This window comes from Pelodiscus sinensis, chromosome 2 (assembly GCF_052426305.1).
Source record: "Pelodiscus sinensis isolate ZL-2025 chromosome 2, ASM5242630v1, whole genome shotgun sequence".
Taxonomy (NCBI): Eukaryota; Metazoa; Chordata; order Testudines; family Trionychidae; genus Pelodiscus; species Pelodiscus sinensis.
Window position 1 is genome coordinate 88,102,000 of NC_143053.1, and position 27,638 is coordinate 88,129,637.

The 27,638-nt window shown below is 39.6% G+C and overlaps 1 protein-coding gene across 13 annotated transcripts in view; it reads right to left on the reverse strand.

Moving 5' to 3' along the window:
* PIEZO2 (piezo type mechanosensitive ion channel component 2) overlaps positions 1-27,638 on the reverse strand; it is a 422,273-nt gene that overhangs the window by 219,113 nt on the left and 175,522 nt on the right. For all 13 annotated transcript variants that reach the window (XM_089776309.1, XM_089776310.1, XM_075920988.2 and 10 more), the window contains exon 4: positions 13,500-13,542. In XM_089776309.1, the coding sequence (XP_089632435.1) occupies positions 13,500-13,542 (43 nt within the window). The remainder of the gene's footprint in view (positions 1-13,499; positions 13,543-27,638) is intronic.

Here is a 27,638-nt window from a genome sequence, read left to right on the forward strand (position 1 = left end):
TCTGTGGATGCTGCAGCTCTAGTGAGCATAGCTTGGGGAATAGGTGCATTTCCCCCCGATAGGGAAGGTCAGGTTCATCTGCCACCTGTGCTCTTCATCTAGATTGAGGAATAGAGCAATCTGTGCACTTTCCCCTCATTCCCTGACAAAGGCGAACAGCCAATGTTACTGTACAAATTGGGGGAGAGGGAGCTTCATCCCCCCCACCTTAAAGGATGCCTGAGAGGATGGGAGGGGGCACCCCCAGACAGTCCCTTTCATCTTCCTGGTGATTCTGTCTCTTTTCTCTATGGTTTTATGAGGAGCAATTCAATTCTGGGCATATCCCATTTTTCTGGCACAACCAAACCCTGACCTTGCTTTAGGTTGTAAGAGGAAACTGCATACCAAATTTGGTGGTCCTAGCTCTTACCATTTAGGAGGAGTTCTTGAAAAAAGAGAAAGAAAGAAGCATGCACAGACTGACAAGCTCTCAAATATATAGTAGATTATGACAGTCTGCTCGAATGAAACAGGACAACTGGAATGTTTTAGTTGAAATGATATCAACAGGTTATTGTGATGGGGTTTTCTACTTTAAACCTAATATCTACCAAATAGATAAGAACCAGACAATAAAATGAATGGATAGTAGCATCTGGAAGACAATTTTATCAAAATCAGTAAATTACGAAGAAAAAAAAGCTTTACTGATTTTGTTCTCAATCTCTGAAGGGAGGAAGGAGAATCAGTTCAATTCCTTTTCAGCTCTGTGGCCTTGTGCTCTACACATGCATTGCACTCCTCTGCTGCTGAAATTGTGTGTAATTGTTACCATTGTAGAATAAATTCATATTCATAAATATTTGTGTGTGTGTCTAAAGAGAACAAAAGTTTCAGAGGGGTAGCCATGTTAGTCTGTAAGTGAAAAAATTTAAAAACCAGCTTATAGTCCTGCAGCACCTTAGAGATGAACAACAATGTAGATGCTATCATGAACTTTTTGAGGAAATGGGTTGTACCCCTGAAAGCTCATATTACCATCTAAATTTTTTGTTAGTCTCTAAGGTGCTTAAGGAATATTAGCTGTTTTTTAAGTTTTTTCTAAAGAGAACATTCAGGTCAGATTAGCCCAGTGGTTTTCAAACTTTTGTACTGGTGACCTCTTTTACATAGCACACCTATACGTGCAACCCCTCTCTTGTAAATTAAACACATTTTTTAAAGATTTAACACTATTATAAATGCTAGAGACAAAGTGAGATTTGGGGATGGAGGCTGACAGTTCATGATCCCATGTAATAACCTTGAGAACTCTGAGGGTATGTCTACACTAGCTCATTAGTTCGAGCTAGGTAGGGTAATTAGGGCAACCGGAGTTGCAAATGAAGCCCAGGATTTAAATATCCCAGGCGCTGCCATTTTTAAATCTCCCTTAGTCCGAACTCCGTGCCTGCGGCTACATGCGGCACGGAGTAGGTAGTTCTAATTAGAGATTCTAATTCGAACTATCGTTACTCCTCATTCCACGAACTAACGAGCTAGTGTAGACATACCCTGAGATCACAAACCCTCAGTTTGAGATGTCCTGGATTAGACAATAATATACCAAGGAATCTCCGGGAGCTCCGTATATCAATGTGTGTTGTACTCAAGCCATCAACTGACAGAATTAACAGAAAAACTAAAGAAAGAGTTAAGGCTTCTTGTTTTCATGATACAAAGGGACATACCTTTTGAAGTGAGAAACTTTTTCTAAGTAAAGATGTTAAATATTGGGTAACTGACTAATCCAATAGTCAATGCATTTTTGCATCGACTATTCAATTAGTCGATAGGGAGCCTCTGCCTTTGAAGTTTAGCAACACCCTGAGAGCTGTTGCTACACTTCAAAGGTGAAAGCGCTGAAGCCCAGGGTCAGCTGGGGAGTCCCCAGCTAATCCCGGGCTCCATGTGGTGCTGCCGCTTTGAAATGCGGTGAGGAACCTGATGCTGGGCTCCCCACAGCCCGGAGCAGCTGACCCCAGGCTCCATGTGGCACTGCCATTTTGAAGTACCTCTCTCTTCTCCCCGCTCCTACTGCCTCTATTTGATAGAAGCAGCAAGGGTGGGAAGCAACTAGTCAATTATCCTGTCAACTATCCAATAAGCATTTACTTATCAGATAGTCGACCAGTCCTTCACATTCCTATTTCTAAGCTAGCTTGACCTTCTGACCCACATAAATCACATGTGGAATTGTGTGGCTAATGTAAAGGCAAATTTCACATTTTTCCAAATAATGGCTGACTATGAATGATTGATTGCATTAGGGAAGATGGAAGGAAACAGAAGCCATGATGGAGTGTACAATCACGCATGGCTCGAAGGGGTCAAGGTAGCCATGTAGGCCAAATAACTCAAGTTGCACCTGTAGGAAGAAACAGGAAGCAAGGACTGATTAGCTAGACAGGAACAGGAAGACTTGTATAAAGCCCAAAAGCATAATGGGACTGCAGGGAAGTAGTCTGCAGCCACTCCCTGGGAAAAGGAAAGGGGGTTATAAAGCTAGGTACACTGGGAGGAGGAAGGTTGCATTGGCAAACCCAGAGAAGGTAGGAGTCAAAAAGGTAGGAGAGGTGCATGGGAAAAGCAGCAAAGGGAAGACTTTGGTTTGCTGATGAGAGGACTGGAGCTGAAACCCAAAGAAAAGGGCCATGTATAGGTATTATGATAGCACAGAACACAGGGGGTGTTCTCTTCTAACAAGTGAATGGTCCCGTACCAATGATTTTAGCTGGTTCCTGAGTAGGCAAAGTCACAATGATAAAAAGCCACAAACAGATAGGGTAATCGAAGTATGAATATTTTTTACATAGACTGTGTTCCCAATATAATTTGCTACCCGCCTAAATGTTGCACATATTGAAGCACAAAGTGGCTCTCACATTGCAATAAGTAATTTCCCAAGCAGGTATTCTCACCTTCTCACCATTGCTGGAGGTGAGCCACATCCACTCTGCTTTAATTAGCACAGCTGTCTCACACCCATCTCTGTATCCCTTTTTATCTCTTTGTCTTTCTTTCTCTTCGACATCTGAGAAAGTGAGTTGTAGCTAATGAAAGCTTATGCTCTAATACCTTAATAAATTTGAAAGTCTTTAAAGTGCCACATGACTCCTTGTTATCGTTTATTTAGATACTATCCCCAGGCGGGAGGAAACCTATCCAGGCACACAAATTGTCCATCTCCTAAAGCATACTGGACCTATGCACCACACAGCCATGGAAAAAAAAAAAAAAAAAAAAGGAAGAGTCAACTATATACAAAAAAAAGTCAGTGTGTTCTACATATTAGGGGTTAAATTTATCCCTATGCATGGGGCAGTACAGGGCCTAAGCACTCTCTTAAGTCCCACTTAAGCCCTCAGAATTTTGGTCCAAGGCCTGGGCAGAGCCAACACTTTTTCACTTAGTTCAGTCCGTCAACCTGTTCTGTTCTTTTTATCTGCATGCTGGGTTGGGAACGAAAGAATAAGCAGAAACTCCGAGAATCAAATAGGACAAAAGGACACACTTTATGTTATTACTTCCAAACACACATTTGATTTAGAATTCATATGAAATGTGGCATGCAGATATAATAGTAATAGCAGAGTTAAACATTAACATGTGATTAATAGCCATGTCCACAATGAGCATACAGCTATTGACAAACTAATATGCTTTAATAAGAAACTGGTATTCAAAGCAAAAGGCCTTTTCTCTGGGATACTGAAATATCACTTTATTATGAAAAAGTGCATTTGTCAAGTTGCCAGTCATAATAATCGCACATCTTTTATTCTTCAAAAATGTGGGTGTTAAATTGGTTGGTATTTAACATAGAATATCTGTTTAAATTGATCTTAAATCTGTTTTGCGGGATCTTAATATAAAGAATTGCACATGAGAGAGAGCCCACGAGAACAAGGGGAAAGAAAAGAAGCCATATTATTTGGCATATTGTTTGGCATTATCTGGCAATATTTAATCATCTTGTATTTCATAGAACAGTAACAATCTCCATTTGCTTTCTCTTCCCTCCTCTCTTTTTCTTTCCCTTGTCTTTTCTGAGCACATGGCCTGGATTATGCTGTGGCGGTTTATGGTCTGTATATACAGAGTGACAGGTCTGAGTGGCTTGGATTCATTACATTAGCAGGTCGCCCTATGAATGGATCAACTGAGTGTGATAAAATCAAGGTCTGGAGAAGAGCCAGAGGCACATTTGAGACATTCACGCTCTCGCAGAACATCAGCACTGGACATGCTCCGCCAAGAAAGCAATGCATTGGGAGGTTTGGTCTGCTGATCAACTTGCCTAGTCCCGTTTGGACTTCATCTCTCATAGCTGAGCAGCATCCTCTGTCCAGCACTTAGAGTATCAAACATCCTTCTACAAGAAGAATGACTTATTATCCCTTTGCTGTCCTTCCAGTATAGGGAAGGAACCATGCACAGGGTCAGCACAAAGTCCGTTGAAATAAGGGAAATTCATAGAAATCACTGGGATTCTGAACTAGTGTCTTTGATGGCTTTCAAGGGGCGTAACAGAGGATATATCCACATATTCCCATTTTCACAGAGAACATAGGCTGCTCTTTCTTCAAATTGGATAAAAATAACAGTCCCCATCTTAATCTGATTTGGCACCATTATTAACACGGAGCATGAAAAATGCAGCGACTGAGTTGACAACTTTTGCCTTGTTTTTTAGTAGCAGCCATGTTTCCAAAGGCAGGAGAGCACAACATACAAAGGACAATATGGCTGCTGCGATGTCATATGTGTTCTGTACATGTAAGTGCCGCTGAATCCAAGATTTTGTCTGTGCTCGTTCAAGAAGACAATTTAACACGGCCAGCCTCCTTTTAAAAAATGAAAATCAGAGTTGGCCAAATTTGTAGTTAGGAGGCTGGTTACAAAATAGGAACTTTTTTGGGGTAACATTTTTGCAAGATATGGTGCCTGTGTTTTGTGATAAGATGGCAAGAGTTCATATTTTTTGGCCAACCCCAGTAGCCAAAATTGTAAGGCCAAATTCAGTCTTTATTGTGAGCAAGTGCCTTTCCATTGAAGTTAGTAGATACAGGAAGTCCTAGGTGAAATATTTGGCTTAGACTATGCAGAACAGTACGGTAAATGAGTCTAATGTTAACTTCTGCCCTTAAAAACCTATGAACCAATATTTTTTTCTCATTTTCCTCCCTAAGAACTGGATTCAGTCTATATATTTTCTTTTCAGAGAGGTAATGTGTATGAGAGAGACCGATAGGAAACAAATATTTGTGGACTTTTTTATTGTTTTATTTAATTTCGTTAAATTGTTATACAGTATTCCTTTTCCCCCATTCAACACTGACAAGGCTGTTTGCCACTCTGTCACTTCGAGTGCAGAAGGTGGGGACCCACAAGAGACTTTAAAATACCCTGCCATTAAAGGCTTCTGCTTAAAAAACTCCCCAAAGTCACAGATTCTTTGATTTTAGGTGGTACGTTATGTCTCCATCCAAATGCAAAAACCCCTTTGAGAACTGAGGAAGATGCACTTGGAAATGTCTTCCTGTGGGGTACCCTCAAGCTCTTTAACCTTCCCACAAGAAAGAATGTGAAAACAAACGGTATTTCCTAATGCCTGACCTTACAGTTTTAGGCATGTTGACGCAGAACCTCTTGTCTTCTAGGACACAGGAATCGCATCATAGTGTTAAAAAGGCGCTCTCATTAACAAAGCAAAGAAGAGGGGATACAGTAAAAGTTAGTGTATTGAGAGGGGGGTAGTATCTGGGCCCAGCACAGAGGAAAACATTCCTTGTTCTAATCATATATCTGTAGTTTCAGGGGTTTAGGCCCTACCTAGGTATGGATATTGCTAAAAATTTCATGCGTTGCTCCTGACTTAACTCAGCTCTCCCAGCTCAGTTTTAGTCACACAAAGACTGCAGTAGGAAGTTCCTTCTTTTCAATTAAAAAAAACCCACCCTCCATTTTCATTAACTCTCCTGGCTCCCTGCCAACACTTCTTAGAGATTCTCTAGGACCTTCTGTCTCTCTGGGTCCCTTACAAGCAACTTAGTTAACTGAATGGCTGGGATGTCCAGAAAAAAGTGGTATCCCTCCCATTCATCATAAACACAAACAATTGTATCTACATAGAGCCTTCCACTGGAGAGATTTGTTCTTCTCCAGAAACAAGCTGGCATTTTTCAGCTGTACAAAACCTGCTTTGGAGTTTCACATCAGCTCTCTCTCAGTGCTCAGTACCAAGTCAAAGGCATGGCCACAGACATAGTAACAAAGCTTATGCCCGCTGTTGTAGAAACAGTTTAACAAAACTAACCAGGTTAGCTTTGTCTAGTTTGGATCACGGGTCCCATTTCGGGAGAGCAGCAGTGTGGGAAGCAGCCATGTATTCCAGGATATGGCTGGCTTTTCTTCTCATTCCCCTGATGACAAGGGGGCAAGGGGAAAGTGTCTATCCAGCCTGTTCTTACCTGCTCCATGAAGTGAAGTTAATGGGTGGCAGGTTTAAAACTAATAAAAGAATGTTCTTCTTCATACAGTGCATAGTCAACCTGTGGAACTCCTTGCCAAAGGAGGCTGTGAAGGCTAGGACTAATACAGAGTTTAAAGAGCAGCTAGATAATTTCATGGAGGTAAGGTCCATAAAAGGCTATTAGCCAGGGGATGGAAATGGTGTCCCTGGCCTCTGTTTGTCAGAGGCTGGAGAGGGATGGCAGGAGACAAATCGCTTGATCATTGTCTTGGTCCACCCTCTCTGGGGCACCTGGTGCTGGCCACTGTCAGCAGACAGGATACTGGGCTAGATGGACCTTTGGTCTGACCTAGTACGGCCATTCTTATGTTCTTATGTTAGTTGAGGTGGGAATTAAATTATTCATTGGAAATGGGAGAAGGGTCTGAAAACAGTTACAAGAATGATATATGGTCTGGATTGCCTCCCTTATAGTGAAAGACTGAAAGATGCTCATAGTCTAGGAAGCAAGCAAGCAATGGATAGGATTTAATTAGGTCACAACTTATTCCCAGATATTTTAGGTGAATTATCTGGCAATAAGTCATATAGTGCAGGTCATAATTAATAGATTCCCTCTTTTCGGGTTGGCATCAGTTAACCTCTTTCCAACCTGCACCACACTGCACCTCCATCATATGAAAACTGAAGGGTCTATAAAAAGAGGGGAGTTGGGTCTTCATTGTACCAGATGTTAGCAGCACTGAACACCCTTTTCCTGATCAATTGAAGGATGATTTCCTCTAAAGCTACCTTTCAATCCATTTTTTTTATGACCATATTCTTTCCCTAATAAGAATCTGCACTGGGCACAAGGAGGTACCAGCATTTGCCTTGGCTGCCTCTGTCCATGCACCCAGCAGGTTCCCAGACACTTACTAATTCATTTCTTAATATGGATTAAAACATAACTGTTCCCAGCTGGAAAGCTGTGTCCCTGAGTAAGTCTTGTACCCAATAAGAAGATACGTGCAGATGAGTAATTAACAATTTTCCTTGGCCACATATGAATTTAGCCACTTTGCCTACTCCCTGGCCTTACCGGTCTCCAGGGGCTTTATGATACCTGCCATACCTTCCATTTTCCAGTATTTCAGACCAAATCATTGTCATCCTGGGAGGGAAAAAAACTGCACCTGCCCCAAATCCGTCTTAGCTCAAATCATCAAGGTGACCCCCTTATACTTTCCTGAATCTTTCACATGCAGGAGAAAAATAACAACATGCAATAGCTGCCCCTGGGCCACCACAGATGTACAAGAGGCATCAACTGACCCCAGAACATTTCCCTCCTTGGCCCATTCCCTGGCTCCCTGTAGAGCACCTTTCCACTCATACCAGCTCAGAACAGTCCAGCCACTAAGGCCCAGCAGTGAACCAGTGGGCCAAACGTAGTGGAAGGGGTGGCTTTTAAATCAGTGGGTCCCAAGGCAATTGCTTCCCCCCATCAGTGGTTTAAATACTTTCCTCCTTCCCTCTATGGACATCTGTAAGGACAGTTACCGCCCACTTGGTCATGCCACTTCCTGTTCCTCCTAGCTTTCCACCTGTTGCAGATGGAACACCTTGGCAGAGTCATGAGTTCTTTTCATTTGTCCTGTGGGACAAAGGATCCACTGTATATGCTAGTGACAAGTACAATCTATTTAGCTTATCAAAAAGAAAGTTAAGAGGTGACTTGATCATGGCCAATATGTAGCTGAGAGTACACAGCTCCTGACATTAGATAGCTTTTAGTACAAGTCACACATTTTTTAACCATGAAGGTAATTAAGTATTAGTACAATCTGCCTAGTGATGTGGTGAGTTTTCCATCTGTAGGAGTCTTTAAAAAGGCACCTGGTCTTGATTTAAACAAATATACTGGAGAGAAAAACAGAAATGGTGTTTTTGATGCTGTAATTACTAGGTGAGTTTCTATGGGCTATGGCACACAGGTGGCCACACAAGATGATTATACTGATCCTTTCTGGCTGCAAAATCTAAGACTGTAACAGTTCCAGTGAATTCATCCTTTTTTTTTTCTGTTGGCAAAGTATCTACAAACCAATGATGATTACATTAAAATGTATTAATTATTCATAAATATTTTGCCAAATAATTTTCAGCCTATTGGTTCTTTGGAAATTATTTGTTTTAGCTAAATGATTTCCATTATTTGTGGTATATGACAGATCACTGTAGTCATGTGTTATTGGAGGACTGAAAAATCTTTAAACAAGCAAACATTAAGCAACATACCCTCTGGTATGTACCATCTGGTATGTAGTTTTGATCAAAGCTGTGCTAAAATTCATGAGACTTCCCTGAGTGGTGGACATTTTCAGAAATGTTTGGTGGTTATTTATGTTCTCACAAATTATGAACAATACGACCTCACAAACATCAGTGAAGCAAAGTCAGACTAATTATTTGGACATGTTTATAATTTTTTGTCTTTGTTTTCCATTATACAGCAAGCATTAATTATTAGCACTAATGGAACAGAAGGAAGTTACAATATACTTAAACAGAGAAACAACCTTTTAACGTATTCCTCATTACGACGGAGGTATACTCACTCAAAAAATTTCACATCTAATTTCTCCAACTGCACAGATGCTGTAGTTCGTATATATTTGGATAAGGGTGATGGCTACTGTAGTATGCTGCAATTATCTTACTTGTAATGTTTTTTAAAAACAACAATCCAATCGATAACAATAAGAGCTTCATTTAAATCTGTCAAACCCAGATACACTCCATTTAATTGAAAGGCTCTTAACGCTAGTCATTTCCTGGATATAAACCTACTTTACTTAAGCTCCAGCATTTTTAATTTATCTCCCTAAAAAGCAGCATGTTGGACTCACAAGGAGTGCTTACTTAAAGGATCAGACAACCAGATCTCTCGGTGTCTCTTTGTTTTGCACGATACAAATACAACAGCAATGTAAATACTCAACTGCAGAGTAAACATCATGTAACCACAATGTAATGATGACATACCCTGTATATTATCAGAACTTAATTTCCTGAAATGTATGCTCAATGTCTTCATTTCCTTCTGTCAATCAAGCTAATCTGCCACAGTAAGGAGGGGGATCTACATTCTTCTTTCAATACAGGTTTCCCAAAATTTAAGTACTGGTTTAGTCCTCTTAAAACCAAGATTTTGAGAACCAATCTTCTCCCATACACCCGGCTGCATTCTGGGGTAAGCAAATTCTTCCCTGTGGAATGTGTGTCAATGTTAGAGCAATCTGCACAACTCTGTATCTTAGTCAACATCTTGCAAGGGATGCGCTTGCAAGCAGTGAAAGCCTGTTCTCCTCTCTATAGTCATATCTCTTTCCTATTTACATTTGAAGCTGAGGGAACTACTGGCATTCAAAGGATTATTTTTAGTGTGGTGTCCCTTAGTACCTTCCTCTCCCTTTGCCTACTTTGGAAAGTACTGCTCATAGGAGAATACAGCTGTTTTAAACAATGGAACACTTCAAAACCAAGATATTGCTTACAAAAACAAACACTGAACCTCCAAAGTCTGTTTCTGACAGATCCCTTAATAAACCATGAGCTAGTTCACTGTAACAGAACCTAATGATGTTCATAAAATTAAGCAACTCCTATAAAAAGTCTGTTTAAAAAAATCATAGATAAGTGATAACACCAGGAAGAAGTAAGGCTATTCTGCTGAATAAAACTGGCTCAAATGTTCAACTTGTTTATAAGTTAGGAGGAAAGGCAGTTGTTTTGTTTGTCCATGTCCATCTGGAACTGGCAGAGAAACAACTCCTTCATATAGATGCAACTTCAGGGACCTGATTCTGATTGGTCACATCAGTACAAGTCCATTGACTTCAATGCAATTATTCTAGTGTAACTGAAATAAAAATGTTTCCCTAGAAGAATACCCTATTTTCCTGGCACGTAGGATAAACATATTCAGATTATTCACAGGGTTATCATTTACAGTGAAAATTATAGCATGTTAGCCTCTTGTCTACAAGGGGAATGATCCAAATGTTTTTTCCTCCCAGAATCCACTATCCATTCCAATTAAATGCTTTGAGGCTCTCATTGCATGAAATATACGGAAAACATTATTATCGGATTGCTGAGTATGTCCTCTAACATTCTCTCTCTCCACAGCACCATCTACTGCAAGAAAGCATCATTACAATAATCTGTTTTAAATGCTGATTGAACCTCTCTAGTCTGGCACTCTTGGGACCTGATTGGTGCCAAACCAAAGAATTTTCCAGACCATGGGAGTTTAATATTGTCTAGTAGCATTAGCAACACTTTCACTGCTTACTGGACTCTTAGAAGACATTTAGGGAAAATTAGAGCTAAACAACAGCCCTGAACACTGAGAACCAGGACTGGTGGCTGTGAACAAGATAGGAAAAATCAGTCTGAAGAAGACTAGGAAAATAATTCAGTAACCTATCTTAATAATTATTTCCAGGAACCTGCTCTGCAAGGCATTTTTTTCTTTTTGCATTTTACCCAGTGAGCAAGCCATTTCTCAATTCTGAGCAGTTCACCCACAAGAAAAGGAATTAGAAGTCAACAAAGAACAGCCATTAATCTTGGATTTAAATATAGATAGAAGAAAAGGTTTTTAATACACTGAGATCTGAGGCCTGAAGACAGACTTCAGCAATTTGGAGAATCAGCAACTTTCTGAAAGAAAAATGAAACATACCATATCCAATTATTTCCTTCATTTTTTTTTTTCAGAGGCAGAAAATCTTCACTAAAAGTTAAAGTAATTCATAGCTTTATTGAAGCATTCATTGCATAGACTATCTTTCCTTAAAGGGTTGGTTGGCCAAGTGAGATTTCAGCTGGCCAGAATGATTGTTTACCTACTAAATTATTAGTAAACCATCTCTTCTCCAGCATTTTCTGTTTAACTCTTATTAAAAATATATGGGATAATGAAATCAATATATTTAGCAGGTTAAAAATTTTGGGCCATACTCATCACAGGTATATTGAGAAAAATGAGTTACAACAGAGATGAACATTGCCCATCATTTTTATTTGGTGATGGGTGGCATTTTGTTTTAATTTGTTCAATGCATTGAATTAACAATTTCTCTCCTAAGAGCTGTAAATTAAAACACATCACTAAAATACATATGTTGCCATAAGGTTCTTCAGTGAACCTTCAACCATGTTGCTTCAACTAGGACCTATGATATTTTTCAGCAATACCATTTATATACATTGTAAGAAGCTCAAGCAGCTCCTTTGTGGTCAGAGCAGCTTTCCATCTAAACCCACAATAGCCTGTGAAACTAAAAAGGCAAATCAGCACCCATCAAAAGGTGACTTTTACTGCTGCAAAGATTCAAAATTATAGCTTTTCTCCCTCTGTCCTTTTGACTTCTCAGAAACAATGTTTCAACATATGTCCTGTAAACAGTTATTACACTGAAGGAATTAAAGTAAAAATTAACCCTTTCTCCGCATGTCCCCCGACAAAAATAATACCAACAGTCTGTGTGATCCTTCAGTCTTTAAAAAGGTAAGCTTACCACTGAAAGCAAATATACTTAAATATACAACAGAATGAATACAACAGGACTACACTTCATTACATTAATAACAGTGATGAGGTATTCAATTTAAAAAAAAAATAGGTTGAAGTGAGCCCTAAGAAAAATGAAGTGGTAGAGAAATGCGTGGACAATTTTCAGAGCCTCTATTTCTAAATAATATTTGATGTTGAGCCTGAAGAATAAATCTGCATATGTCAGGGGAATCGCTCTGGACCATTTTCCTTGAAGTCCTGAGGGCAAGGTGTTCAATGATAGCATTGATCCTCCCTTTACATTTGCAGATAACTACAGTGGGTCGGTGTTCAGTCAATTTATCTGCTCAGGAGGAATTAGTGACATGGAATGCTTTTAGCTAAGACTGGCATACAGCAGTCTTTCATTTATTATTATTAATATCTGAGGATTTTAATCAAGGGAGAGATTTAAATTTAAAGATAAATGTGATTGTAATAGCAAAGCTGTAAAGGACCAATGTATGCCTTGTGCAGAAGAATTTCATTCTGGTTCAATGAACTAGCCATTCATTTAAATACAGGCAAGTTGTTTAAATTAACCAAAAAGGCTGTAAGAGTGAGAGCATCTGGAAAGAGAATACCAGGTAGAGACAATGAAAAGGAAAGGCTTTCCTTTCCTCAACATCACCCTGGATTTGAAAAAGCCATCTATGTTACGCTTAACATTACAGACCCTTGCCTTTTTTCATACATGTCTAGTCCAGTTCAGGGACCCCAGGCCTTGCCCTCGCACACCCTTGTGCAGTCTAGAAATATTTGTGGTTTAGACAGAAGATCAAAGCTCTACATGGACTGGAAGCAGATTATTCTGCTTCATGTTTGTAGTTGTACATATAGTGAACTGAGTATTTCCAGCCTTGAGAATAGATTATTCTTTAGCAAGGCCTGGTTTAAGTTCCAAGAGACATATGTTTCTAGTAGGAGAACCTTGTGGTCAAGTTTGGCTGAAAGAAGTCTTTGCACTTCAGGAATGTTGAAATCCGGATTTTTCTCTTATGTGAAATAGTGCTTTGCTAATCGTATCCCTTTTCCACATTTGTTCGTTTTTGTTAGGTAATATGCCATACTTTGGAAGTCTTAAGAAAATTATGGGAAAGCAGCAATACTTTCATTCAGAGGTGGTAAAACTTCAAATCAAATACTGTGAATGCTTATTTTAACCCTAATATATTATGTTGCTTCCAGCTGAAATTATGAGCCAGATTTACATCTGACAACAAATATAGTTAATAATTAAAGTTGTGAACATATGCAAACTCTATACAGCCCTCCACTAACTTTGACACTAGATAACACATCAGTTAATATGAATAACTATGCTAACCTGTGTGTGCATCTCTCTTTTTGGTTTGAATTTTAAGCTTAACATGCATAAGAGATAAATTCATTGCTTACCTTTCAAAACCAATCTGTCGTAACGTTTTCTCCCATGTGGAACCTATAAAAAAAAACACCGAATAAAGATCCTCTAATTTTTAGTTTCTCTATTTCTTTCTCTTTGCTAGATTCTGTATTTTATTTTGTTTTTTCCACCCAACTGAAAACACTTTTAAATAGCATCAGCTCATAATGGAGACCTGCCAGAACAGACTATGATTGCACGACATGGACTGCTTTAAGCAACTGGTCACTGCCAGAATTGTCTTTGAATTCAGATATGGCATGCTCACTACAATATGACCTTCCAACTACTCCTGGAATTGCTGAATCATCCTATTCACACACTATGCTCTTGAAACATCTTTTAAATATTCCTTTAGAGTCTTCTCAAACGTTAAGCAGAACCTTTGGAAATTCCAGCATATTTTTTTTTAAAAAATAATTAACGTTGTGAAAAGGTTTCCTATGATCTTGCAAACATCTCATACTGACACCTCTAAAACTTGTTTATAAGTCAACGACTCAATCCCGTAAGCATTACACACAAGAGTTAAATCTAAGCATGTGAGCAGTCCAACTAACTTCATAGCATTGACTCCTGTTGGACTGTTCATGACAATTGTGCAAGATTGAGACCCATGTATTTAAAAGAATCAATCCCATATCTAAATTTCAAAATTTGATTTGACCAATATTTTTATACTCTGTATCTGTAAGAGACACAGGACCTGAAATAATATTGCTTTACTGCTACAATGACAATTATCCAAACGAGGAAACAAAAATTAACTAAAATTCTGTCACCAGACATTTGCCATCGCACATGACTCCCCATCAATTATATTTAGTAGAATAGAACAATCAAAATGAAAAAGCTATATTGGATTTTGCTCTATTGAGAATAGAAATGTGGGAAAAAAGAAATGGTCAGATTGAAACAGCTAGATTTGGAGATCTCATCTTGAAATCCAAATCTGAATTTTGCAGGGCAGACCCATCCATGTCTTATGAAAAAATTAAGACTATCTTTCCACTAGCAGATCAAACTCATGCCTGATGAATGTGTTTGGAGCATATGATGACATTTTGTGGTCAGTGTGAAAAAATCCCAATACATATATTCATTAGTCAGATCCCTTCTACTCTGTCAAAGGGAGTTCTCCAAAACCAAGAAAGTATCAACTATCTGTTCTGCTTGCAATTGATGTACAAATGACTTTTCCGGGAGCTGTTGGGTTCTCAGCACTTCTGAAAAATCAGGCCACTTATTTTGGATCCTAACTTAATGATACGTATTGGGGGGCACATTGCTAAACTATGCAACATGCTCCAGTAAAGAAGTGGTTAACTCCTAAAATGATCTGTTTCACCATTTGTGTTATAAAATACCACTATGCCTTTTTTGTTTTCCAAATTAGAAATGACACCCATTAAATATAATCTAGTAAAAAAATGAAGTTTGCTTTGTAAAGACATGATGTTTTGTAGGGCTCCTTCTTCCACTCCTAAACAGAGAGCAATATAAGTTAGGGCCCTAGGGCCCGCTGAACAAATTTAAATATTTAATCTCCTGTTTTAAAAATCATCCTTGCAAAATAAACAAACAAACAAAATTTATATTCCTGAAATCAATAAATGTTTGACAATTAATTTCACGTTAAAAGTATTTTGGTTTATGCAGTGTGGTGCAGAGTTTGGTCACTAACACTCTATAAAGTTTCTAGAAATCCCATATTTTATTTATTTATATATATAAATAAAATAATGTATGTATATATAGAGAGGATCACTTCAACTCATCTGATGAAGTGGGACTTACCCATGTAAGCTCATAATTCTATACATATATATATTTTGTTTGGGTTGTCTACATAAAAATATTATTTCCAAATAACTTAGTCCGCGTCTACACAGCAGGCAGTTATTTTGAAATAATGTTGAAATACCATCAAGCTGGAAGACTTCTTACTCTGACTCCTGCAACCCTCATCGTGTGAAGAGTATAGGAAGTCAGAGGAAATAACAGAAGAAATAGGAGAAATAATAGGAAATATTTCTCTATTTTGAAATAAGTGCTGCATAGACACTCCCAATTATTTTGAAATAAGCTACGCAATTGACATAGCTCAATTTGCGTAGCCTATTTTGAATTAAGCCCTGTTGTATAGACGTACCCTTAGTCTCCAAGGTGCCACAGGACTACTCGTGTCTAACAGTCAAGAGAGAGGTGCACAAGATTCAAATGGAGATAGAAGATAAAGATATAGTGGTTTTTGTAATATAAATGTTCATTTCTGTTTGTCTCTCTAGGATGTACTGGAAGACTCTGATTTCTAGGATACTGCATTTTAACTCTTCTACGCATGCCACATTTGGTGACATCCAAAGGACTGCACAGACTTGGACAAGACAGATTGATGGGCTGAATGAATTACTAATCCATACCTATATTCTAGCGTGACCACACTATTGAATTTGATCTCTGATCCATGATTACATATCTAATGGAATCTGATCACGTTGGCTCCCTGTTCTGCTTTGTGGTGGTGCTGTTATGAGTATTGTATGGGAATCTATCTGCTTTGCATGAACATGCAAGATCCATTGACACTTTCTATAAGAGAAGGAGTTATCTTTGGTGTCTTTGGTCAATATTTCCATTCCCTCCACTGTTGAGCCATGTGCTGTGCACTGCTTGTGTGTTCACTTTCACCCCAGCTGCAATTGTACTATGTGTCACGTGCACAGCCACATTCTAGAGAGGGAGAGACTAGGCAACTGAGCTCCCATTGATTTGAAATCCTCCTGTGGCTGCAGCTGCTTAGTAAAATGCTCTTTGAACTGCATGCTACTCCTCTAGAACAAACACTGCCAAGACTGAAACTACCATTTTGCATTTTTTTAAAATGTATGTATATCTTTATGGAGTCCAATTTTCTAATGTTTATGACCTCAGACACTGTGTTTAAGAGTTGCATATTTCTTTCTCACTTGTGGAAACCTTTAAACGGCACTAATAGCCAAGAGTAAACACCTTGAGGTAGCAGTAACAGCTAACTGAAGAATGAGGCTATTAATGCAGAAAAATAACAATTTGATTTAAACTTGCCCTAAATGCTTCCAGAGCATTAAACAGAATATAAGTCATGTAACTCCCATTAAAACCAACTGAACAGTTTTGTGAATTAAGCTGATTCTGCTCCCACAGTCAGCAGGAATTTGAATATCATCTTCAATGGGAATTGAGGCAAGTCCTAAATCCCTAGCTTAGTTGTGGGCACATTCAGCCCTAAAGTTTCTTTCAATCAATCAATCAATCAACCTTCCTTCCTTCTTCACTACTTAATATCAGAAAGAAACACTAAAATTGTTGTACTTAATTTGGTACTCCTATAATTAGACTTTAGTTTCTGGTACTTGCTCCAGATTGCCTGACAAGAAATAATTCCCATCTGTTTCAATGATTCTGGTTAACATTAACTACACTAGCAATAAAGCTCTTTCAAAAGCAAAAGAATTACTGCTTGCATTTAACAGGAAGAATGGTGAAATGCACACAATGCTTAGTGAGCCAATATTATAGGAAAATAAGGTGAATTGAACCTAGCGAAGATAAAATGAAAAACTTGCTTTTCATTTCTTTGTCACCTGTGAGAGCCCAGATTTGTTTGTTTTAGGTTTTGTTGTTATTACTACCTTCTTACTGTGAATTGAGGCAGCCAAGCAGGAAGAGAATCCACTGCTAGATAATTGACTCATGATGCCTAGGTCCTGTAGTGCAATATTAGACATGCGTAGGTATATATTAGACAGATGCAACGTAACTGTTTGAGGCCAGATTGTGCCAATACAATACAAGTCTGCAGCTTCCAGAGGGCAGTCTGGGGTCCATTGTGAAAGCCCAGAAAGGAAGCACACTTATTTCATCATGCCTTTAGAAGAGGGTACTATGTGGCCTATGATGGCCTCATCTCCTCCTCCTCCCTTGGAAGTGGATCACACTAAGAAAATGCAATAACAGCAACTGTGCCTTGCCCTGTTTGGAGGGCTTAAGGTGAGAGAACGCTTCTGGTAGCCTCTCACGCAAGTCCCAAGCACTTTTTGGCACTAAACTAACTCTCCACAGCAAACAGGGGTTAAAATAGATCACAGAAGAGGAGAGGAGAATACAAATGAAGGCCAAATCCAAAGACAGCTTGCCTCTTTTGATATGGAATCCTCAGCAAAGAGTCCACCAGTTTGTATGAAATCAATCAGAAATTAAGGCTTTATCATTGCATCCAGCTACACAATATCTGCACACATACTACAGATATCACGTCAACCCAGAGAAAATAGAATAGTGCAATTCTGTGCTTTGAAATCATTAAGTGACAAAATGTCCAAGATGTCATTTGTATAGATTATTCCAGTATAAAATATACTAAGCTTGTCTCCTCCTTAAAGCAATCGAATAAGGAGAAATAGTACTAAAGGAACTGGCAATGTTTGGTACCTTGGCATACCCCCGTGAACCTCATGATCTCATCCTGAGAGAAAATAAATTACTTGTGTATGCTCTCTTTGCTTGTGAAAAAAATTAACAAAAATTATAATTTTATTAATGAACAACCCTTAAAGAGAGACACAGGGAACTCCTACAAAGACTAAATCCTATTCATACATTAGGATAATTATCAATTTGATAGTTTTATTCCAACTTCTACTGCCATTCAGGCCCTTGAACGGTGGAGAAGGGAAAGAGAAAGGGGGCAACTGCCCCAGGACCTGGCAATTCAGAAAGGCCAGTGGCTTCCAGCTGCTGATACTTTAAATAGGGTCCTATAAATTGACACTGGAGCACTGTGTGGCACACTCCAGGGAGTGCTGAAGGCTGGGAGAGGACACGCCACGGTCTTGGCAATCCTCTACCTGTTCCTTCCAGGAGTGCAGAGCTGGGTTTCCCCCCCTGAGTTCCACCCCATCTTGTACAGGAACTCAGGGTGTATCTAGACTACATCTCTCTGTCAGCAGAGGGATGTAAATGGGGGTTTACGGGATCTTTCAAAAAAGTGCCCCATTTTCGAAAGAACCGCATCTAGACTGCGGTTTCAATTTCGAAATAGCGAAATTAGGTGATTATGCAAATGAAGCACAGGATATTTAAATCTCCGCTTCATTTGCACTTTCAAAAGTGCTTCATTTTCATCCCTCTGCCGACAGAGGGATATAGTCTAGACATACCATCAATGAGGCTGCTGTCTCCCCTGCTGCCATTTCTCAACTCCATCTGCCAAATAAGATGGCAGAGGGGACCAGGAAGTACATGAATTGTAGCTGGGCTACAATTCTCCATGGAACTTTGAAGCATCTGTAGCCTAAGTCAGACAATTATATGGGTCCATAGTGCCCATGCTCGACCAATATCCAGACACATGGACTTGGCTCCACCCATGTTTGGCCTTACATTTTCAGAACTGTCCTGTCCAGAGGATGGATTGGAACATTCTCCCTGTGCTCTAGTGCTACACTCCAGGGGGATCAGAGTCAACAGTATCCTGAGGGATAGGCAGAGAGGCTGGAGCTGGAAGCAGAGTGTGACCTGGCCCTAGCACATCCTGCGCTGCCCCACCAGCTCTGGGACAGAAGCTGGAAAGAGGCTGGGATTTGATGGAAAGGGTGGAAAGCAGATGGAGATGGGGTGGAACAGGGGTTCAAAGAGGTGGGGCGGGAGCTTGGGGGAAGAAGTGGAGTGAGGAAATGGCCTGGGGGGGAAGCAGGGTGTCCCAAACCCCTCACCCTTCTAGGGACAGCCCTGGCAGGGCAGAGGAGCAGGAAGCACTCAGGGCAATGGGGGATGCTGGTGGGCCGAACCATCCCTGGTGGTATGGAGGGCCCAGGACAGCCACCCCCTCCTCCACTCCAAGTCCCACCCCCCACTCTGCTTCTTCCTCTAAAACCCCATCCCTACCTGGCCTCTTTCCAGCTTCTGCCCCTTTCCCTGAGAAACTCTGGGAGCCAGTGTGGCAGGGCAGGGCAGGCTGGGGTTGCTTGTTTGCTGCTGGCACCAGGCAACCCGCTAATCTCCCAGGTTGCCCTGGAACTCCCTGTCTCCCTGATGTGCGAGGCCCCTCACAGCACAGGACCCAGGGCAGTTGCCCTGTCCATCCTATGTTTGGAATGGCACTTGGACTCTCTCTAGGTTCCGCCAAAAATCATACTAACCTGGCGCCCATGCCTGTGGCTATGAGTGAGAGATCACAGTGCACTAGATGAGTAGATTAAAAAAAAATCTAGTCTGAAAACTTGTTCAGGTAAGGACTCATCTGCGTCCATTGTAGTCAAAGGTAGCATGTCTCCTTAGCCATATACATACAGTTATTTCACTCGATGTTGGAAGATTATAATTTTCCTAAAAATGCAAAACTAGGACATACATTATGTTTTCTCAACAATTGTATCCTTTGGCAAAATGGAAAGTGATTTCTTACAAAATGTACTGTATTATTTTTAAATTACCTTTTGAAGAAAGTGGCTATAAGAAGATAGCTATTGACTCCCACATGAACTGGCCTGGACTCACAGGCCTCACATAAGAATATAATAATCAGAATTCAAACAAAACCACGATGATTTTTTTTTTGGCTTCATGATCAAAATCTTGTTTTTGCTGTCCCTCATGATCTATGAAGTCAGATCTGTTAGCCTTCTGGAGTTTTTTAGCCAGCTGGAAAGCATAGTCCTTCTCAGACATGTATCCTTTTGCTGGCTGTGTCAAAGCAAGGCTTACGGTAAACCTTCCTTAAATCAACATCTGTCACAGGACAATACTTCATTTAGGAAACCACACAATGTATGCCAAGAGCGTCTCTCTCGAGCTATCTCTGTTGTGTGGTTTACTCCTAGCTTTATGCAACTGGGGAACGGATCTTCCAATGAAGTACTCTGGGAAGATTCTTTAGAGGCTCTGTTTACTTTCCTGTATAAATCCCATCTTTCTTACCCAAATAATCACACTACCTGAATCTGCCTGGTAGCTGATGATGGGGTACACCCCCCTGTTCAAAAAACAGAGAATATGGGTCTATGGTCTCTTCCTTCGGCTTTTGCTATTTCGGTATTATACTGTAATCATCACTGTGGTACCTGACCATCTTGTAGACTCATCCCCAACTCACTTCCCATGACATTTCCAGCTGAATAAAATGTGCACAATTCAGCCCTGGATTAGAGAATGTCATGGGAAAACATTCTGTGCATTTATTCCTGTGCCTTAACTATCTATAAAATTGTTGTCATGAGCTATATAAAGATTGCTTTCTCGTTAAAAGGAATGATGACTCATTCCATATTAACTGGGGGTGGATCAAAAAGACTTTTTTTCAAAAAGATTTTAATGAGCAAGACCTGATACTCATAAATAGGGCAGGCCATATTAATGTATTGCAAATAGCTATATTGCCAAGGCTTGTTCTGGGCGTGCATGTGATGTTAGTATGTATTTGGCTAATATGACAGACCGAAAATATCCCAGATAAACCTGAATGAAATTTAATCTTATTGAATTCAGTTTTTGGAGTTCTTGTATTAAAAATTCAAATATTTATGTATGCTTCTGGGATGGTGTGCAACTGCAAAAGATTTTTTGGAACAATACATGTCAAGTGGATTTCCTAGAAAGTACTTGGAAGGAGGAAAATTCTCACCTCCGGTGTCAGTCTTTGAAGCTACATCTTAGGGCAAGCTACATAGTCTGCTGATTAGCTACTCCTGGAAACTCCAGACCGAAGACCTCTAAGAACTAACCACGTTCTGAGTGTGCTTGTTCTGAGCTGAAACTATGAAGAACTTGTGACCACAAAGGAAGCTCCAGTGGGTGGGGATTTGAAGGACTGTTCTTGACAAAATCCATATTAGGGTTGGCATAAACACTAATCAGCTTATTAGCATGAGTATAGTTATTTTATTGTTTTAACATGTTTTCTTTGTAGGTTTTTTTTTTAACTTAAGTAAGTTTTGGCTGCAAAAATCGTTTGGCTACCCTGTCACCTGCATCATGTTCACCCTTCCTCTTTGATGGCTCCCCATGGGGGATATGATGCTTATCTTCACTTTCCAGGTGCTTGATACTCAATACTCCCCTACATCTTGACTCTTATTCATTATCATATGTTGATGCTGACCCCCTAATCAGCCTGTGGTGACAGTCTCCCCTCCCACATACTAAATTTTCCAATACCTTTTGCTGTCTCCCATGCACCTCTCCCTCCTCTCTCCACCATGCTCTGTAAATAGCTGCCAAGTTACATCACTATCTTCCTTAAAACTTTCCTCAAAACTTTCCTCTGCTGCAAAAAAATTAACAGGTAGGCTGTTGGCATGCTAAGACTACTGCCTATGATGCTGACCAACACTGTCTCACTGTTTCCTTCTTGTCACCTATCAGTTTATCTGCATCCATTTGTTGACTCTTGCATTCTACTTAGACCGTCAGCTGTATGGAACAGGAACCATCTTAGTTCTATGTATGTTTGGTCCATGACTAGGGTGCCCCTATGCTAGAATCATACAAATCCTCCTCCTTCTCACTTGCAGTACATCTACACTGCACACTTATTTCGAAATAAGCTATTCTGAAATAGCTTATTTTGAAATAGCACGTCTACACTGCAGGGAAGCCTCAAAATTAGTCCAAGGCAGGCTTCCCTAATGTGGACGTGCCACCTTGATTTAGAGCCCCAGGAGGCACTGGGGAGTAATTAGCTAGAATGGCCCTGGGGAGGAGCTATTTCAAAATAGCAGCAGTGGAGCATCCATACTACTGCTATTCTGAAGTAGCTATTTTGGAATAGGTGTTATTCCTCATGGAATGATATTTACAGAAGTCGGAATAAGCCATCGGTTATTTTGAATTTATTTCAAATTAACAGAATTTCTGTGTAGACACTCACATTGCTATTTCAGAATAACGGCCGTAATTCCAAAATAACACTGCTGTGTAGATGAGCCTTTAGCTTCATCAGGAGTTCTGGATGCTTAAGGAATTCATGATCCAGTCCTAGAAATAAATGGAAGACCTTAATGGTAGTGATTATAACAAATCTATGAGTTGCCACCACCACACACAAAAAGAACTCTCACTGGATCAACAATATGTCCATATTCTCTTTTGATCTTTCCAGACTAGGAATAGACTATGAAAAAGAGAGATTTTTTTAAGGTGAAGAGCCAATTTGAGATAGTTAAAACAACCTGCGTAATGTCTAGTATACACTTAGTCTTAGCTGGGCACATTGCACAAGGTAGGGACAATCAAAATAGAGGCATCGCTTTGTTTATATACACTTTTGCACTGGTTTAAATAAATGTGGGACTTTAAATCAAATTCCTGTAAGGACACACTTAAAAATTGATTTAAACCTGACTTTTATCATGATATTACTGGTAGCTTAGGTACAAGTGTTCATAGAATCGTAGAAATGTAGGATTAGAAGGGATCTCAACAGCTCATCTAACCCAGTCCCCTGAAGTGCGGCAGGCCTAAGTATTATAATGATTTTTGTTGCTCTCCTTTGAACTCCCTCCAGTTTGCGAACAACTTTCCTGAACTATGATGGACACAACACTCCAGTTGAAGTCTTATCAATGATCAGCAGAATGGAAGAATTATTTTTCTTGTCTTGCTTATAGCACATGCTACTACATCCAAGACTTATGTTCACGTTTTTTGCAACAGTGTTAAATTTTTTACTCCTATTCCGTCTGTCATCCCAGACTACTGCAGAAAAGGATAATTCCAGATCCTTTTCTGCAATACTCCCTCCTAGGCAGTCATTTTATAATTACGCAATTAATTATTTGTTTGTAAATGTTGCATTTCTCCTTATTGCATCTCCTTGGTATTTCTACTTATTTTAACCTCATCCTATTTATTTCAGACTATTTATCTTCTACTGCAGTGGTTTTCAACCTTTTCGAGCATATGGACGCCTTTTCAATCTATTCAAATTTCACGGATTCTCCCCTCCCCCCCACACACCTGGGGGAGGGGGAAAAAGTAAAGGAAAAGTAAGTGGTGGGCCTGATACTTATTTTTAAACTTTCCAAGACCGCCACCCCCCCCCCCCCCCCGCAGTACCATCACAGTTCACCAGGGGTCCGCAGGCCACAGGTTGTGTCCCTCTGTTCTAGCGCCTTACAAATTAGTTGTTTGTTTGCTCCATTATCTTTCAGGATAACTAAGTTAGGCTGGTGATAGAAAGCTTTCGTGGTCTGGCCCATGAAAGCTCATCACCTAATAAACCATCTTGTTAGTCTTTAAAGTGTTACATAGTCCTGTTTTTTGTTTAAGTTAGGCTGGGTGATCTATAATTCCCTAGGTTGTCCTTATTCCTCTTTTTTAGAGCTAGGTACTTTTTCAGGTCTCTGGGAATCTTCCAGCTCCATGACTTCTCAAAGATAATCATTAATGGCTCCGACATCTCTTAAGCCAGTTCCTTATGTATTCTAGGATGTATTTTGTCAGGCCCTTCCAATCTGTAGACACTTATCTCGTCTAAGTAGTTCTGAACTTGCCCTTTTTTGCTATTTCATCTTCAGATTCTACACCACTTACACTGCTGTTCATTATGTTATTTTCTAATCACTGCTAAGTTTTTTGCTTTGAATGTATTTGTAAAATGTTTTCTTTTTATCATTTTTGTCCCCTACAAGCTTAATATCTTTTTTTTGCTTTGGCTTTTCTAATTTTCTCCCTACATGCTTGAAACACTGGGGCAGTTCCAGAAGACTGGAAAAAAGCTAATGCCATGCCAATATTTTTAAAAGGTAAATATGACAACATGAGTAATTATAGGCCTGTCAGCCTGACATTGATTCCAGGCAAGATAATGCAGTGGCTAATAACAAGACTCGATTAATAAAGAATTAAGGGAATGTAATATAAACAATGCCAATCAAAAGAAGCTTATGGAAATAAATCTGTTTAACATCTTTCTATGACTGATAAATGTGATTGATAAGGGCAAAAGATCTAATAGATTTCTGCGAGGCATGGTGCAATGCATTTTGACAAAAATTGAATGATACAAAATTAACATGGCATACATTAAGTAGATCAAAAGGTGGCTAACTGATGGGTTTCAAAATGCAATTGTAAACGGGGAATTGCCATCGAGAAGGTATGTTTATAGTGAGGTCCTGCAGACATCCTTGGGTCTATTTAACATTTTTATCAATGATCTGAAAGAAAACATAAAACTGATAAAGTCTGCAGATGACACTAAAATTGGGGAAAGGTAAATAATGAAGAGAATGGGGGACTCTAGCCTGGGAAGCACAGATTCTTCAAAAAGAAAAAGATTTGGGAGTCATGGTGGATAATCATCTCAGGTTCCCATACACCACTATGGCCAATCCCTGGATACACAAACAGGAAGATTCAAATAGGAGCAGGAAGGTTATAATACTATGTTTGACAGTGGTGCAATCACTGCTGAAATGCTAGGTCCAGTTCTAGTGGCCACAAAATTCAATAAGAATGCAAAAAGTTGGAGAAGGCTCAGACATGAGCCATAAGTATGGCTGAAGGATTAGACTCAAGGAACTCAATCTATTACCTGAAAAAAGAGAACGTTAAGAGGCAACTTGATTAGACACAATACCTACATGGAGCACAAATATTTAATAATCCATCTAGTGGTCAAAGGTGTAATATGATCCAGGGGCTGGGAGTTAAAGCTAGACAAATTCAGATTAGGAAAAAAAAAGGTGTAAATATTTCAGTCAAGGTAATTAACCATAGGTACGATTTACCAATGATCTGAGTGGATGCTTTAACACAGACAATTTTTAAATCAAGATTGGATGTTTTTCTAAAAGGTGTGCTCTAGGAATTATTTTGCAAATGTCCTATGGCCTATATAATCTAGGAGGTCCTATGGCCTATATATAATATATATGGCCACAATAGTTTCTAATGGCCTTGGAATCTATATCCATGTGCCTTAAGCCCATTTCTCATCAAATTAAACTACATGAAGTGGCTACATAAAGGGCTCGATCCTACCTGATGAGCAGCTGGACTCCCACTGAAGTCAACAGAAATTGAGATGCGTAGCCCCTTGCAAGACTGAGTCCCAAGTGCCCAAACAAGGGTTTCTGGGTCTGATTCAAAGCCCTCTTATTTAATGGCAAGAGTCCCATTTCATTGAATGGGTTTTGGATCCAGTGTCATAACAACATAGTTGGTTTAAATGAAACAAACAAACAAACCCTCATCTATAATGATGATGGCAAGAAAAACGAAATGTATTTTCTATTATTAAAGTAACCATAGTTAGCAGCAGCAGCATCGTGGCATTGATATGAGGCAGTCTCAGGCCAAGGTCAGGACTCCCTTTTACTATGTACTATAGAAGAACAAAAAGATAGTCTGAGTCCCAAAGATCAGTAGCATAAATGGATATGTTAGCGTAAAACGTTGTATTTTCCAGCTCTATTGTGTGTAATTTGTGGAAGGGAAGGGAAGCCAGTGGGGACAGAGCAAGAGAGAGCAATCAAAATTAATACAAAGTTACAGGAGGAGGAATTTATTCTATGCATGTGTTTGAAATGCAGGAATATCTGTTCATGTATATTTTATTTTTAACATGATCCATAAATATGTTAATTTTAGAATCATATTTCCTCCTAGAAAACAGAGAGGATTTAATAATTAAATATGATAGGAAAGAGGCTTGTGGAGAGAAAGACTTGAAAAAACAAAAGTTATGGGCAAGCATTTTCTGCACTGCTTCTATGTTACATGTGTATAAAATTACATCTATCTATGTTACATGTGTATAAAGTAAAAAAAAAGGGAGTCCTGACTTATTCAGTGCTAATTGTAAGTAGCTGAATTTTAACCAGACAGCATAAAGTTGTGCTTTAATCAGCTAGTTTACAGTTTTCCATAACAATAACTTGTTTTGGTTTTGTACCACAGGAAAACCAAACTTCATAAGGCCACAAGGAGTCCTGTGGCACCTTATAGACTAACAGAAGTATTGGAGCATAAGCTTTCGTAGGCCAAGACCCACTACGTCAGATGCAGGTCTTGGTCCACGAAAACTTATGCTCCAATACATCTGTTAGTCTATAAGGTGCCACAGGAGTCCTTGTCGCTTTTGCAGATCCAGACTAATACGGCTACCCCTCTCATACTTCATAAGGCCAATTACCTCATACCTGGAGTAGAGAGAACACACATTTTGATTCCAACCTTAGAGTTTCTATGCAGGACAACAAAACTTCAAAACTCCCAGTAACTACAAAGGAGTGCAGGACCCTTTAGGAAATTGCTGACATTTTTGAAACTTGAGATACTTTATTACTGGGAAGATTCATACTAATCTACTAAGAGAGTTTAAAGGGAAACCCAGAGGAATTTCCATTGGTTTCAGTAAATACCTACATTTTCTTCGGCAAAGCATACCTCCACTTTTTCAGAGGCCCCCTCCCAACAAAACTGTTGCAGGAAAATAGGAAAAGCATTCTAAGGACACAGCGGCTGTGCATCCTGTGTGCAACATAGAGCCTTACAGGGACACCTGGCGCATGACTACAGAAGGAGCAAGTGTGGGAAGGACCAGAGTGTCCACTGGCATAAGGATCCTACCATTCTTTTACCATTCATACACAAGGGGGCATTAAAACCATAGGATTGCAAAGTTAGCCACAAAACAATACCTTGAAGGGATGAGATATTTCTACCCCCTCGGCCCCCACCTTCACACTCCATACACAGCCATTCAGCATCCATAACCAGCCATTCAGACTGGCCAGTGGGCTCAAGACAGTGTGCTCAGTTTTGCTTCACATCTACTGAAAAAGGCCATGTGAAAAATGGGTCTTCTGTGAATATAGTAGGTTGGCTTTGTCTGAGTCAAAATGACTTTGCTTTTCATAGTGAAAGCAAAAGAATGTGAAGGAAAATTGTAGTGGTTTTTGTTTTTTCATATATCTGAAGAAAACGTGACGTTTCTCCATTTTTGTTGGCAGAGGGACATTCTTCCCTATCCTTACCTCATCACTGAGTGCTAAGCATTTTAAAGGCAAAAGAAAAATAACTACAGAGTGCAATTTTATTGGCCTCCCTCCAAATTTCTAGTACTACCTTCTGCATAGTTTTATAGT